Genomic DNA, 14187 nt, shown 5'->3' with positions numbered 1-14187 from the left:
CTATTTGCTATTCTTATGAAATCTCAGATAACTATTAGCAGGAAGCCCGTGCTCCGCAAGGGTTTGTTTTGAAACTTGACGTAATGAAATCTTGAAGAATTGAAAATAGGCCTATAACCAACCTCGGTTGATTAAGAGTTTACATGCAAAATTTCAAGTTAATCAGTTGAGTAGTTGAGACGTGATGATGCGTCAAACATAATTCTCCTATCCCGTTCCTGTATAAGCCAGTTCTCAACTGTATTTGACCGAGCGAAGTGATGTCCAAGATCCAAGTCGACGGTTTGGCATTTCTCTTAATGTTTGAATGTTTTTATGGTGCGCAATTACGGCGAAACGCGGTAATAGACTCTCATGAAATTTGACAGGTATGTTCCTTTTTTAATTGCGCGTCGACGTATATACAAGGTTTTTGGAGATTTTGCATCCAAAGGATAATATAAAAGGAAAAAGGAGCCTCCTTCATACGCCAATATTAGAGTGAATATCAGACTGTAGAATTATTCATCATAAATCAGCTGACAAGTGATTATACAGATAAGTGGAGAAGCCAGTCTATTGCTGTATTTGTATAAGGTCTATAGTTTCAATCAGGTACTTGTGGATGAGAATACTGCGTGAGGTCTACTGTTCACAGAACTACTAGTATAGTAGATACAATATAGATAATGGAATGATTATGATTTATAATAAAGATTAGCCTACAATGAAATAAGTAATTGCATAATCTATTTCAGGAAATAATAAGGTTATCAAAATAATTCAATACAGTTGACAGCAATTATAGTGAGGTCCATGTTATAATGGCAGTAAAGAAAGATGGCAGAACAACGTTGCCGATCCTCTGTCTTGTCAATGCCTTCTATGGACGGTAGCTGATACAGGTTTATTGATTTATATTAACTGTTTCTTTCTCGTTTGAAATACTCAATACATTTATTAAGCAGAAGACTATATTTCTCAATTATTTCGTAATGAATTTTTATTATTAAGATGAAATATTTTGATAATTGTCAATTCTACATTGTTTAAAGACGATCTGGCTCTCTCGTTTATGATAATCATTAATATTTGATTAAGTAAGATATCATATTTTCCAATCATTTCATGAAGAATTTTCATAATTAGGATGAAATATTATGTTAATTGATTATTAATTCTACATTGTTAGAAGACGATCTGGCAACAGAGCAGAGCGATAAAGAAATAGCGCTATCTGCTTTTTTGAATGATATACAAGGTTAGCAATACCATTGCTTAACAAACACTGCTATTATAACGTTGATCTCACTAAAGGTTCGAAAATAATTGACAATAAAATAATAAATCTTACCAGCCAATGTATAGGAAGGCCATAAAAATAACACTTCAGCCTGTACTATATCCGAGGGTCCCTTATTCCGGATGCTATAAGTGTGCACTATCTGAGGCCCTATCTCACTCTCCTGTGTTATATTCACTGCGTTATAGAGTGACGTGTTATAGTGGATATCCTCAGGTTGTGAAGATCTGAAAAAGATAGAAAAACATGTGATATTATTGAAAAAATTGTTGGAGATACATTGGTAATGATTGATTGATTGATTGATTGAGTACTTTATTTATGTAGATTACAATATATACTGGCTTATACACTTATATACAATAGCTTACAATACAGCAAAATTATAGATGAATTTACATAATATAGACTAAGAAAATAATTATTGAACTGTATATGATATGAAAAAGCAATTTGTAATAACTATAGATAATATTGTAATGCATCTACATAAATTGGCGGAGCTTTGGACATATCAATGTCCATTCTTCGGAAAGAATATTAAAAATATCCTCCCCACTAACTCTCTACCAAAATGATGGGGGAAGATAAGAATAAAAATAATAGTGGATTGTATTTTTGACGCTTGAGACTAGTTGTGATCATATAAAAATGTATGGAGAGGGTACTAGAATATGATTTCTATAATAAAAACACTTCACATATGAACTACTTTTCAATTAATAGAACAAAATAAAATCTTATAGCACCCTTTATTTTTTAAAGTTTTTTAAAAAATAAAGAGTGCTATAAGATTTTATTTTGTTTATTAATTTCTATAATCTATACTTAATGAAGGAAAAAACTGGCTTATACACTTACAAGATAGGAAATCATGTTTGACGCATCATCACGTCTCAACTACTCAACTGATTCACTTGAAATTTTGCATATGGATTAACCGAGGATGGTTATAGGTCTATTTAAAATTCTTCAAAATACCAGTAAGTCAAGTTTTCTGTTTATCAGATGTAAAAATAGACCCTTGCAAAATAATATCACCAGTAGAAAGTTTATTTTTAGCCTTTGCACAACAGCTTTCTCTATTCTTTGTAGTTTGTCAATATCTAGCCTTTAATTCAATAATCAAATCTATAGAATACTTTCTATTGGAGGAAAGAACTGGCTTATACACTCACAGGATAGGAAAATTATGTTCAACGCATCATCACGTCTCAACTACTCAACTGATCAACTTGATATTTTGCATATAGATTCGTAATTAACCGTGGATGGTTATAGCCCAATTTTCAATTCTTCAAGATTTCATTACGTCAAGTTTTATAATAGACCCTTGCGGAGCACGGGTTACCTGCTAGTAATCAATAATTGATTGATATGGGATAATAAAATTGGTAGGAAGCTTTTATGAAGTACAAATTAGTAATAAAATTATTGAGATATACGGAGATGATTGTGAAAAAATAGAGAAAATGGGTGATTGGAGAAATTATCATTGAAATTATAATTAAAATTGATGGTGAATAATGATAGAAAATTTTATTCATTATTTATTTCTTCATTTATTGTATAAAAAAAATATAATCATAATACGATTATGACATTGGAAAAAAACTAGGCTGAGCCTGTAGGGTACTATTTCTCTCCAAAAAGTTTGATAAAATGTTAATGTTGTCCAAAAGATAAGGTTATGTAATCACACACTGCTTCGTCACTTGATTTTCGGTCCAGGAATGATGATTTAAAACTCTGAATTTTGAATGTTGATGTTATACTCTAAATGAATCACAGAATGTATCACAATAAATTAAAAACTTTAGAAATATTGCACTCATTTTAAAAATTTTAATACAAATTCAAAAACCTACTCACTATTATAAATTAGAGAATATTATCTGAAAAAATGATACAGAGTTAATATTGAGTTTTGTTTCACAACCATGAGGTATGAGAAATATAGATTTGATGGTCGGCAAAAATTACAGAGCAACAGGATATATTATTGAATACATTGATGTAATGTACGAAGTCGATGGTGAGAGAGGTACAATCATGATTTAAGATATGGTACTTGATAATAATCTTATTTCATATTATCATAATATTCTTTCATATTTATGTTTGTTAGTAGATATGTTTATAAAATTTGAACTTATAGAGAGTACAAATCAGTTTCTCTTTGTCTGATGTCAGACAAGAATAGTAAAATTATATTCTATTCTAACCCCAATGTTAGTCATGTGCTGACTTAATTTATAGTGTACGGTATTATGTCTCTTTACACTCACCCAGATAAGAGTATGTCAGTCTCAACCCAAATGGGAACCGTGAATTCTTGGTAGTTATCGTGTGATGAAGATTTGTTTTCGGGGTTTGAACTGTTCACTGAGACTGAGAACTCGAATCTCTGTTTCATTCCCTCCTTGTAGAAAGGCTGCAGTAGGACCCTGAAGTGAACCTGCAAACAAAGATAAAATGTATTGATATGATATTATTTAGACGTACAGGGAGTTTTTTTATTTCCACAAAAAATGCGTATTAAAAAGTCAAAACGTTGTACGCAAACACAGTATCAGAGAAAGATCAACAAAAAGAATATTACCATGAAACCACTAAGCACAATAACTTATCATATAAGAGAAAAGACAAATCAATAAAAACTATTTGAACTTGAAAATGACCTGAGTCAGGGTCGAAACTATAGTGAGGTCCAGGTTATAATGTTTGTGTATGGGAGATAGGAAAAAAGGGTTGCCAGATCTCAGCCTTGCCACCCAAACAGCTGATACTGCTATATCTCATCAATTTAACTGTTCATTATTGTTGAAAATAGTTTATCATATTTTATTTGTCAAGAAAATATATTTTTTGAAGATGTAATAATAAATTTCCATGATCGAGATAAATATTTTGTCAATTAGTTAATTTTACTTTTGTTGATAAACGATGTGGCAACATCGCAATGCGTGAAAGAGATAGCGCCATCTGCTTTGTTGAATGATAGACAAGAATAGCAACACCATTGCTAATCACACACTGCCATTATAATGTGGACCTCACTATAGTTGTTGATCCATTTTAAAGTTTTAAAAAATAAAGAGTACTTCAAGATTTTTATATAGTTTTTATTAATTTGTTAAAAAGCAGCACATGAGAGTGAAGTGTTCTTGAAAGAAAATACTTATATAAAACTTATCATATACGACAAATGCCTGTGCGCAAACCAGAGTTGCTTATTCAGATTTTTACAGGGAAGAAGAAAACAGTTTTGATGCACTAAAAAACCCATTGACACTTTGAGAATTCAATGATAATTTTTTTCCCAGAAACAGTATGATATAAATAATAAAAACTGATGAATTGATCCGTCATCAGAAGAAAATACGATTGAGGTTATTCTCATATGAAAGGAAACTTCTCTTAAAAATAGATGAATGATTAAATAGCAAAATACAAAGTAGATGAAAAGAAGAAGGCTATTGAGTCATTGGGAAATAGTGAGTAAGTTGTGGGGCTCAACTGACACTTAGGCGACTCAGGTGGAGAAGAGACTGGACTCTAGTGGAGAGCAAGTGTTCCCAAATGGTGACACTCAGACCAGTCGATTCTAGCATAGAGAAACGATAGCATAAGTAGGTATGCCATGGTATAGGGCGTTTATGTCGCAACTTTTACTGTTATCTCAAGCCGATAGCCCACGTAGTTCTTTTCTGTGCAGCTGTGTGACGCTGGTAGTTTCTCAAATTGTGCTGTTCATACACCATCACTCCAACAAAACAGTAAAAATTTACAATTAAAGGGATATCTACTTATGCTATTGTTTCTCTATGATTCTAGTCTCCGCGACGTCACCATTTGCAAACACATGCTCTCCCTAGAGTCCAGTCTCTTCTCCACCTGAGTCACGTAAGTGTCAGTTGAGCCCAAGAAAAACTGATGGAAAACAGAAGTGGGAGAAAGTACAAAAATTGTGAAAAGGGGAGGGAGGAGGTCTAAGGAAGAGGTGAATCAGAAAGAGGGAGGTGGTTGGAGGACGAGAAATAGAGGAGGGGAACAACGGATGATGAGGTGGAGAAGTTGAAGAAAAAAGAGGAGGAAGTAAGATTGTAGTTAATGTGGTGAGGAGAAGGAGAAGAGGATGACAAGGAGGAGAAGTTGAAGGAGGGAGTAAGATGAGAAGATACTAACCTTGGTTCTCAAGAAGAAGAGAAATAGGAGAAGGAGGAGGACGGAATGAAGTGAATAAATTGAAGGAGAAGAGGAAGTAAGATGAGATGACGAAGAAGAAGTAGAAGACAGAGGAAGAAGAAGAATGAGAAAAAAAGAAGAAGAAGAAGAAGAAGAAGAAGACAGAGGTAGAAGAAGAAGACAGAGGAGGTAGAAGAAGAAGAAGAAAGAGGAGGAAAAGGAAGAGAGGGAGGAGTAGAAAGATGAGGTGAAGGAAGAGCAGAAAGGAGGAAGAAGAAAAGAGAAACAGGATGAGAGAATAATATTATAAACATCAACTCCATAATACTCACATGCTTCTCTCTAGGCAAAGGATTTCCAATATCACAATGCAGTGTATAATTGTTCAAAAAGCTAGGGGCTGAACACAAGATGAGTATCTCCCTGTCTGTGGCATCCACCCTCTCAAAATTCACATAATTGAGTCCCTCGGGCACATGCATGTCCAAAACTGACTCAAACGAATCCTCCCCTTCATTTTGTACGTAAACGTCGATCATCAGTCGTTCTCCCGAACCCAGGAGGTAGCGTTTTACACTCCTGAGAAAAAAACAGAGAGATATATTCATTCGTTAATTATTGTTACAAACGTTTTTTAGGAACAAATCTCAAACAGTAATTCTATATAGAATAGAATAGAATAGCTGCCTTTATTTTTACCTAGGAGGGCGGAGTTAGGGCGCAGCCGGCGCCCCCTTGATCAACCCCCATATTGAGGAAAGCAAATAGGGACCAGTTGTCTCAATAAATCAAATTTGAGATATCATTTTTCCTAAATAAAGGAGACTTTAAAAAACAATTTAAAAAAATCAGATTGATATCTTGAAAAATGACTGAGTTAGGCCTATTCAAACATAAAAACAGGGCAATGTTATAACTCCATAATGACAACTGGTCCCTTTTCTACAACATTACATGTGTTCATATAATCGACAAAAGAAGTTGACTTTTCAATCGATTCTGATCAACAAAGGAAATGTTACTGTATAATAATCGATTGAAAACTCGAAATCGATATTCTTGACCCTAATCTCTATTATTGTCTGCCCTGAACATTTTACTCTTCCGACTGTTCTGACAACTGGTCCCTTTCCGCTTTCAACACCACTTTCGATTGTTTTCATGTGATAAATTACAATTTGAAGCAATTTTGGACATTTATAATGGTGATGATTTTGAAAAAAAAAATTCTGTGGAAATTGGAAATTGAGTTTCAACCTTCTTTAACCTCAAAATTGTTCCAGCAATCAGATATGGGTAACACTAAAGTCTGAGATATATTACTTTTAACATGAAGAGGAGAAACCCATTTCTCCCTCCACAGTTTGTAGCGTAGACACAGACAGACATCCTGCGCACAATTGGATGCGCCGTGTCATTTGCTCTGCTTGTTCTTGTGATGAAAACATCTCTGTAACATACACAAACCAATATACCTGCTGACCAGTTAACGACTTGGAACATAGCCAAATATAACTGGAGGGGAGTGTTGGTGCGTCGCGTTGCAAAGCTCTCTCACACAGACACAAAAGAAGGAGGATGCTGCTAGATAGTGGGAGTTATTAGTGGAGGATAGAGCATCGGACCTCTCTGTCTTCGAGAAAGGGCCGTGTTAAAAGTAATTCCTCTCGCACTTTAGTTCGCCTCCATGGTGCACATTGGGTAACACTAAATGGACTAGCAAATAATGGCGGTCAGACAAACTTAGGTTCTCCTGACCGAAAACTACAAAACATCTCAAAGGATTTGGAAATACAGTGTATATCTAGGCATTTGACACTCATGAGCTATATATGTGTTGTGTATCTGCCATACGCTAAATAAAATAATTGTTACAAATAAATGTATTAGTCCCAGTTCTCATTGCTTCAGAGCTTTCAAACTGTCTTCATCTCGATTTTCATTAATCTTTGTTCAGAAAGTTTTGTTCATTCACAGCCGTACAATAGTATCTTACATAAGATATGTCTCTAATAATGCCCATCCTTCAAGGACGGGAACGGGCCTTTTGCAGTGCTCGAATGATGTTTCTAGTTGAGGCGTTACCCAATACTAGAAACATCATTCGAGCACTGCAAAAGCCATTCACTTCCAAGTAACGTACACTATTTCTTGTCATAACAATCTGAAGAAGAATAATTGGGAAAAAGAAAACATTACCACTGCTTGTGCTGAAGTTACTACATGCATTCTATAAACATAACCTAGTTTAAAAATTCTGAATCAGGAATTTTGCGAAAGTTGACAAAACTTCCACCTGGAGCGCTAAAGGTGGTCTTTTGTATCAGTTTTGCTATTCCTATTTCGGAACTAGGAAATATACTCGACTGTAAAGAAAACATAATGGTTTCATTACAGTTGAGTATGCTGTAATGAGAATCATATGTCTATTTGTTCTGCAATCATCTGTTTACTGGAATGATTTCATGCATGGAAAACAGCTGGAATTGAATGACTATGACAGAAAATATAGAACGTTCAAGAATCGATGTGTGTGAAGATTAATTGACTAGACTTTCTCCTGCTATCTGCTACATTAATTCCACAATAGTACATTACACAAAAATAGATCAACGACTTGAAATAGCAAAACAAATTAAATAGCTCAACTAAGCAGGCCATCTCAAAAATCGTGAATACGCCCTCATTCTGAAACATTGAGAAGTCCTAGAGAAATAAGCAAATAAACCTGTGATAATAAGATAATTTGCTCATAATTATCACATTATATACTCAACTATATTATAATGAAGGAAAGAACTGGCTTATACACGGATAGGAAATTTACAAATGATGCATCATCACGTCTCAAATAGGTACTTTACTGATCATCAATTTCATCTATTTATCGTCACATTACATCAATTTTTGAGTAACACTCATTTGACTGGTGACATGTCAATACTAGAACAAATAGTTATTTGTATATCTAGAGTGAAAAGTACGACTTTTTCTCCCTGTGGGAAAAAGTTTGAAGCCCGAGGCGAAGCCAAGGGCAGCAATTGTCCTGAGGGAGAAAAAATATTTTTCGCTCGTGATGTACACAACATTTCTCCTCCATCTACATGTTTTTATAGAAACTGCAAATAAAATCATTCTAATAACTTACGTATTGGTGACAATGATTCCTAACAACATAACCAAAAAACCGGTCATCTGATTGGCACTGCCGATTGCGCTATCTATCGGCAAAAGTTGCAACAATTATATCAGCTGGGCAGCTACCAAAAATGGCTGACTCCAGATCACGCGGTTCAGATTTGAATTGCAGATCAAAAATATTTGTTGACTGGTATTTTGAATAGAATAAAATATTTTAGAAATTGTATAAATTTTTATTGTCTACTAATATTAAGAAATAATAATTATCATACAAACATATATTTCATGAGTTGATCAAATTCTGGTTGTGTATGAATTCATTTGACTCAAGACAGACACCTCTATATGCTTTCTCATCTGAGCTTAGACCTTCTAACCTATTACAATGCAAGTTCAAAATAGAGATGCTCCCCATGTTATTTAAAGGAGTCACTTTTCCTCCCTAGGGAGTTTTTCGTTTTTTACTACCGAGAGCGAAGAAGTGACACTTTAGTATTAGGTTTCAGGGAGTAAAGTAAGTACTTTAGACAGTAGGTGGAGAAAAATTATATTCAAAAGACTCAGTTCTAGCTTCTTGAAAGTAAAATAAATGAATACACTCTATGATGTATCTCATCAAATTCACATGGAAATGAAAGTCACAAAAAGTTAAGTTACACTCTACAGCCCCTTTTCACAAATTAAATTCGGCAGCAGAGTATAGGCTTTCTCTACTAGCATTTTCTGACTGTTAGCTTGAATATTTATTGAATCTAGATTTCTGATGGCTGCAGATAATTTATTAAAATAACGTATTCCAGAGTAGAATGGAATTTTTTCTAGAGCTGTGTGCCTATGTACTGGAAAAGCAATGAGACTACTATTACGTGTATTATACCCGTGAATATCTGTGCAGAATTGAAATTTATCCAAATTCTGTTCAACAAAAACCAACAATTGATAGATAAAAATAGATGGCAGCGTTAAAATGTTTTGGTTTTTGAAGAATGCTTTGCAAGAATCTCTTGATCTCAATCCCCAAATGACTCTTACTATTTTTTCTGAATTATAAAAATTTTACCGCTATTAACAGAATTTCCCCAGAAAATGGTGCTGTAGCTCAGATATGAGTAAAGTAGATATATTATGCGTAGTAGACTTCATCAACTTGAAATTTCGCATAATATAGATTCTTGATTAACTGAAGAGGGTTATAGGCTCATTTCCAGTTCTGTAAGATTTCATTTCGCCAAGTCTAACCCTTGCGAAGCACGGGTTATCTGCTAGTCATTATTAAATTATATACTCAATAATACCATAGAGAACAATAGCGTAAGTAGATATCCCATGGTATAGGGAATTTATGTCGCAACTTTTACTGTTATCTCAAGCCGATAGTCCACGTAGTTCTCTCCCATGCAGCTGTGTGACGCTGGTAGTCTCTCAAATTGTGCCGTTCATACACTATCAACCCGACAAAACAGTGAAAATTGACAATGATCGACAGTAGTCGGCTTGAGATAACAGTAAAAGTTGCGATATAAACACCCTATACCATGGGATATCTACTTACGCTATTGTTTCTCCATGCTACTATTACGTGTATTATACCCGTGATTATCTGTGCAGAATTGAAATTTATCCAAATTCTGTTCAACAAAAAACAACAACTGATAGATAAAAATAGATGGCAGCGTTAAAATGTTTTGGTTTTAATGCTTTGCAAGAATCTCTTGATCTCAATCCACAAATGACTCTTACTATTTTTTTCTGAATTATAAAAATTTTACCGCTATTAAAAGAATTTCCCCAGAAAATGGTTCCGTAGCTCAGATATGAGTAGATGCATAGTAGACTTCATCAAATATTATCCCGTCCACAGTTCTTCTGTATGCTGACGGAGTCCCGCCTCATGAGGGGTTCATTGTGGTCCAGAATGGGGAAGAGTGATCTGGGCTGTCTGCCCCGTCCAGAACGCACACTCTGGGCGGCCCAGTGCGCCTCGCCTCTCAAGGAGTAACGCATCTCTGCTTCCAGGACTGTTAGTTTGTCTCTGATGCCAGACTGGAACAGGAAAATTTTATTTGAAAAATAGTTATAGTATAAGAAAATGGAAAAAATTGTGTGAATGTTGAGGAGGAAGAGGAAAAGGATGATGAGGAAAAGGAGGAGGAGGAGGAAGATGATGAGGAGGAGGAGGAGGATGATGAGGAGAAGAAGATTAAGGAGGAGAAAGAGAGGATCATCTGATCAAAGAGAATAATGCATATCTGTCTTTAGCACTGTTAGTTTTCTCTAGTTCCAGACTGAAAAAGTTAGAATTAGCGAAAATTAAGTTTCAAGTAGGGGAAAATTAAAATTTGATAAAAACGAGAAGGAAAAGGAGAAGGAGGCTGTGGTCGAAGGTGGATATAGATGAGGAGGAGAGGTCTAAGGAGGAGAAAGAGAGGAGGAAAAAGGTCGTAGAGAGAGAGAGAGGTTGTGAAAAGTGAGAGAAAGGTTAGTTTGTCTCTAATTCCAGACTGGAAAAGTTAGAAATAGCAGAAATTAAGTTTCAAGTTAGGGAGTACGTACAATGAGCGTTGATGAGGTTGCAAGGGAAGAAGGAGGAGGAGGAGAAGATCAAGGATAAGGCTGAAGAAAAGGAAAAGGGGAAGAAAGGGGAAAAGTAGAGTGGTAAGAGGAGAAGGGAAGTGGTGGAGAAGGAGTTGGAGTAGTATTAAAGGTGATGAAAGAAGATGGTAAAGGAGGAGGGAGAGAAAAATAGGAGGAAGATGAGAAGGGGGAGGGGAAGGGCGATAAGGAGGAAGAGAATGAGAAGAAGAATGAGCAGGAGAAATATTTAGAGAACAGGATGGAGGAGAATGGAGGGAATATGGGAAGAAGAGAGAAAGAGAGTAGGAAGGAAAGAGGAGGATGAGGAGGAAGAGAGTAGGATATGGAAGAGTGAAAGTAGTATAAAGATGATGAGGGAAAGTGGGAGCAAGAGAAAAGTTAGGTGAAGAAGAGACGGAGAAAGATGGAGAAGTAAGAGGTGAATGTAGGATAAAAACGAGAAGGAAAAGAAGAAGGAGGCTGTGGTCGAAGGTGGATATAGATGAGGAGGTGACAGAGGTCTGAGGAGGAGGAAGAGGGGAGGAAAAAGGTCGTAGAGAGAGAGGTGGTGGACAAGGAGAAGGATGAGGAGTAGGTGGAGGAGACAGAAGAGTGAGAAGAAGTAAGAAGAGGAAGAGAAGTGAAAGGTCGAGAAAGAGATTGATTGATTGAGTACTTTATTTATGTAGATTACAATATATACTGGCTTATACACTTATATACAATAGCTGACAATACAGCAAAATTATAGATGAATTTACATAATATAGACTAAGAAAATAACTATTGAACTGTATATGATATGAAAAAGCAATTTGTAATATATAACTATAGATAATAATCATATTGTTATGCATCTACATAAATTGGCGGAGCTTTGGACATATCAATGTCCATTCTTTGGGAAGAATATTAAAAATATCCTCCCCACTAACTATCTACCAAATGAATGAAGAGAAGGAGAAAAAGGAAAGATGAGAGGAACAAAATGAGACAGAAGAAAGCAATACAAATATCGAAAAACATGTATGGAGATAAGAAGTTCTGTGAGAAAGGGTACGGAGAAAGAGGAGGAGGAGGAAGAGGAGTAAAGAGGAGTGAGAGGGTGGCTGATGATGAGGAAGAGAAGGGGAAGTTGAATGTAACAGAGGTGAGAGCATCAGGAAAAAAGGAAAAGAAGAGGGTGAAGGGAGAGTTGGTGGAGAAGGAGTTGGAGTAGTATTAAAGGTGATGAAAGAAGATGGTAAAGGAGGAGGGAGAGAAAAATAGGAGGAAGATGAGAAGGGGGAGGGGAAGGGCGATAAGGAGGAAGAGAATGAGAAGAAGAATGAGCAGGAGAAATATTTAGAGAACAGGATGGAGGAGAATGGAGGGAATATGGGAAAGAAGAGAGAAAGAGAGTAGGAAGGGAAGAGGAGGATGAGGAGGAAAAGAGTAGGATACGGAAGAGTGTAGGTAGTATAAAGATGATGAGGGAAAGTGGGAGCAAGAGAAAAGTTAGGTGAAGAAGAGACGGAGAAAGATGGAGAAGTAAGAGGTGAATGTAGGATAAAAACGAGAAGGAAAAGAAGAAGGAGGCTGTGGTCGAAGGTGGATATAGATGAGGAGGTGACAGAGGTCTGAGGAGGAGGAAGAGGGGAGGAAAAAGGTCGTAGAGAGAGAGGTGGTGGACAAGGAGAAGGATGAGGAGTAGGTGGAGGAGACAGAAGAGTGAGAAGAAGTAAGAAGAGGAAGAGAAGTGAAAGGTGGAGAAAGAGATTGATTGATTGAGTACTTATTTATGTAGATTACAATATATATGGCTTATACACTTATATACAATAGCTGACAATACAGCAAAATTATAGATGAATTTACATAATATAGACTAAGAAAATAACTATTGAACTGTATATGATATGAAAAAGCAATTTGTAATATAATAACTATAGATAATAATCATATTGTTATGCATCTACATAAATTGGCGGAGCTTTGGACATATCAATGTCCATTCTTTGGGAAGAATATTAAAAATATCCTCCCCACTAACTATCTACCAAATGAATGAAGAGAAGGAGAAAAAGGAAAGATGAGAGGAACAAAATGAGACAGAAGAAAGCAAATACAAATATCGAAAAACATGTATGGAGATAAGAAGTTCTGTGAGAAAGGGTACGGAGAAAGAGGAGGAGGAGGAAGAGGAGTAAAGAGGAGTGAGAGGTGGCTGATGATGAGGAAGAGAAGGGGAAGTTGAATGTAACAGAGGTGAGAGCATCAGGAAAAAAGGAAAAGAAGAGGGTGAAGGGAGAGTTGGTGGAGGAGGAGAAGGAAGAGGTGTATAAGAAGAAGGAGATAATGGAGAAAGAGAAGCGGTGGTGGGAGAAGTAGAAGAGGAGGAAGAAAAAGAAGAAGAAGAAGAAGAAGAAGAAGAAGAAGAAGAAGAAGTGGTATCACGAAAAGAAGAGAAATGAAATAAATAGTATGCTCTGCTAGTATAACTTACCTTCAAGTAGACATACATGTTTTTACAGAGCGGATACCCCTTGGTCAGCTGGAGACTCTGGTTCATCACATTTCTCCCTTCATCGGACAAGAAGAACATTCTCGGACTCTTCGTTTTCTTCGCATCAAGTATTAGTTGGATGTCGAAATCTGTCAGAGTATAACAAAAATGATTACTGCATAATAGGCTAATTAATCCAAATATCTAAAGAGAGCTATGTAAATACAACTAAGGACCTCTGCTACTGCAAATATTGACTCAATAACTAGATACCAAAAGGAAATTTGAAAAATAAAACTGTCCAAAAACTGTGCTCAGACCGGGAATCTGCAATTTCTGATAAATCTTCCATTTTTGCAAAAATTTGTATCAAATTGAAAATTGAATTTTTTCTACAGTTACCTTGAAAAGTGGCCATTCCTGCACTGATTACAGAACGCAAAGAATCACTTTTCCGCTCTAGTGCGCAAAGTATTACTTTGCGTACTCCCGATTTGCAACATGGCAACACAAAATA

At 35.8% G+C, this 14187-nt stretch overlaps 1 protein-coding gene across 1 annotated transcript in view; it reads right to left on the bottom strand.

Annotated features, from left to right (window-relative positions):
- Positions 1-14187, bottom strand: part of LOC111061265 (integrin alpha-PS2) — a gene marked incomplete in the record, with an annotated part of 223220 nt that overhangs the window by 9958 nt on the left and 199075 nt on the right. The window contains 5 exon segments of the mRNA XM_039441193.1: positions 1334-1509; positions 3571-3740; positions 5803-6049; positions 10458-10654; positions 13671-13819. Of these exon segments, the coding sequence (XP_039297127.1) occupies positions 1334-1509; positions 3571-3740; positions 5803-6049; positions 10458-10654; positions 13671-13819 (939 nt within the window).

Source organism: Nilaparvata lugens, chromosome 14 (genome assembly GCF_014356525.2).
Source record: "Nilaparvata lugens isolate BPH chromosome 14, ASM1435652v1, whole genome shotgun sequence".
In the NCBI taxonomy this organism is placed as follows: Eukaryota; Metazoa; Arthropoda; class Insecta; order Hemiptera; family Delphacidae; genus Nilaparvata; species Nilaparvata lugens.
Note: the sequence above shows the minus strand (reverse complement) of the source record. Positions and strands in the feature narration are given on the sequence as shown.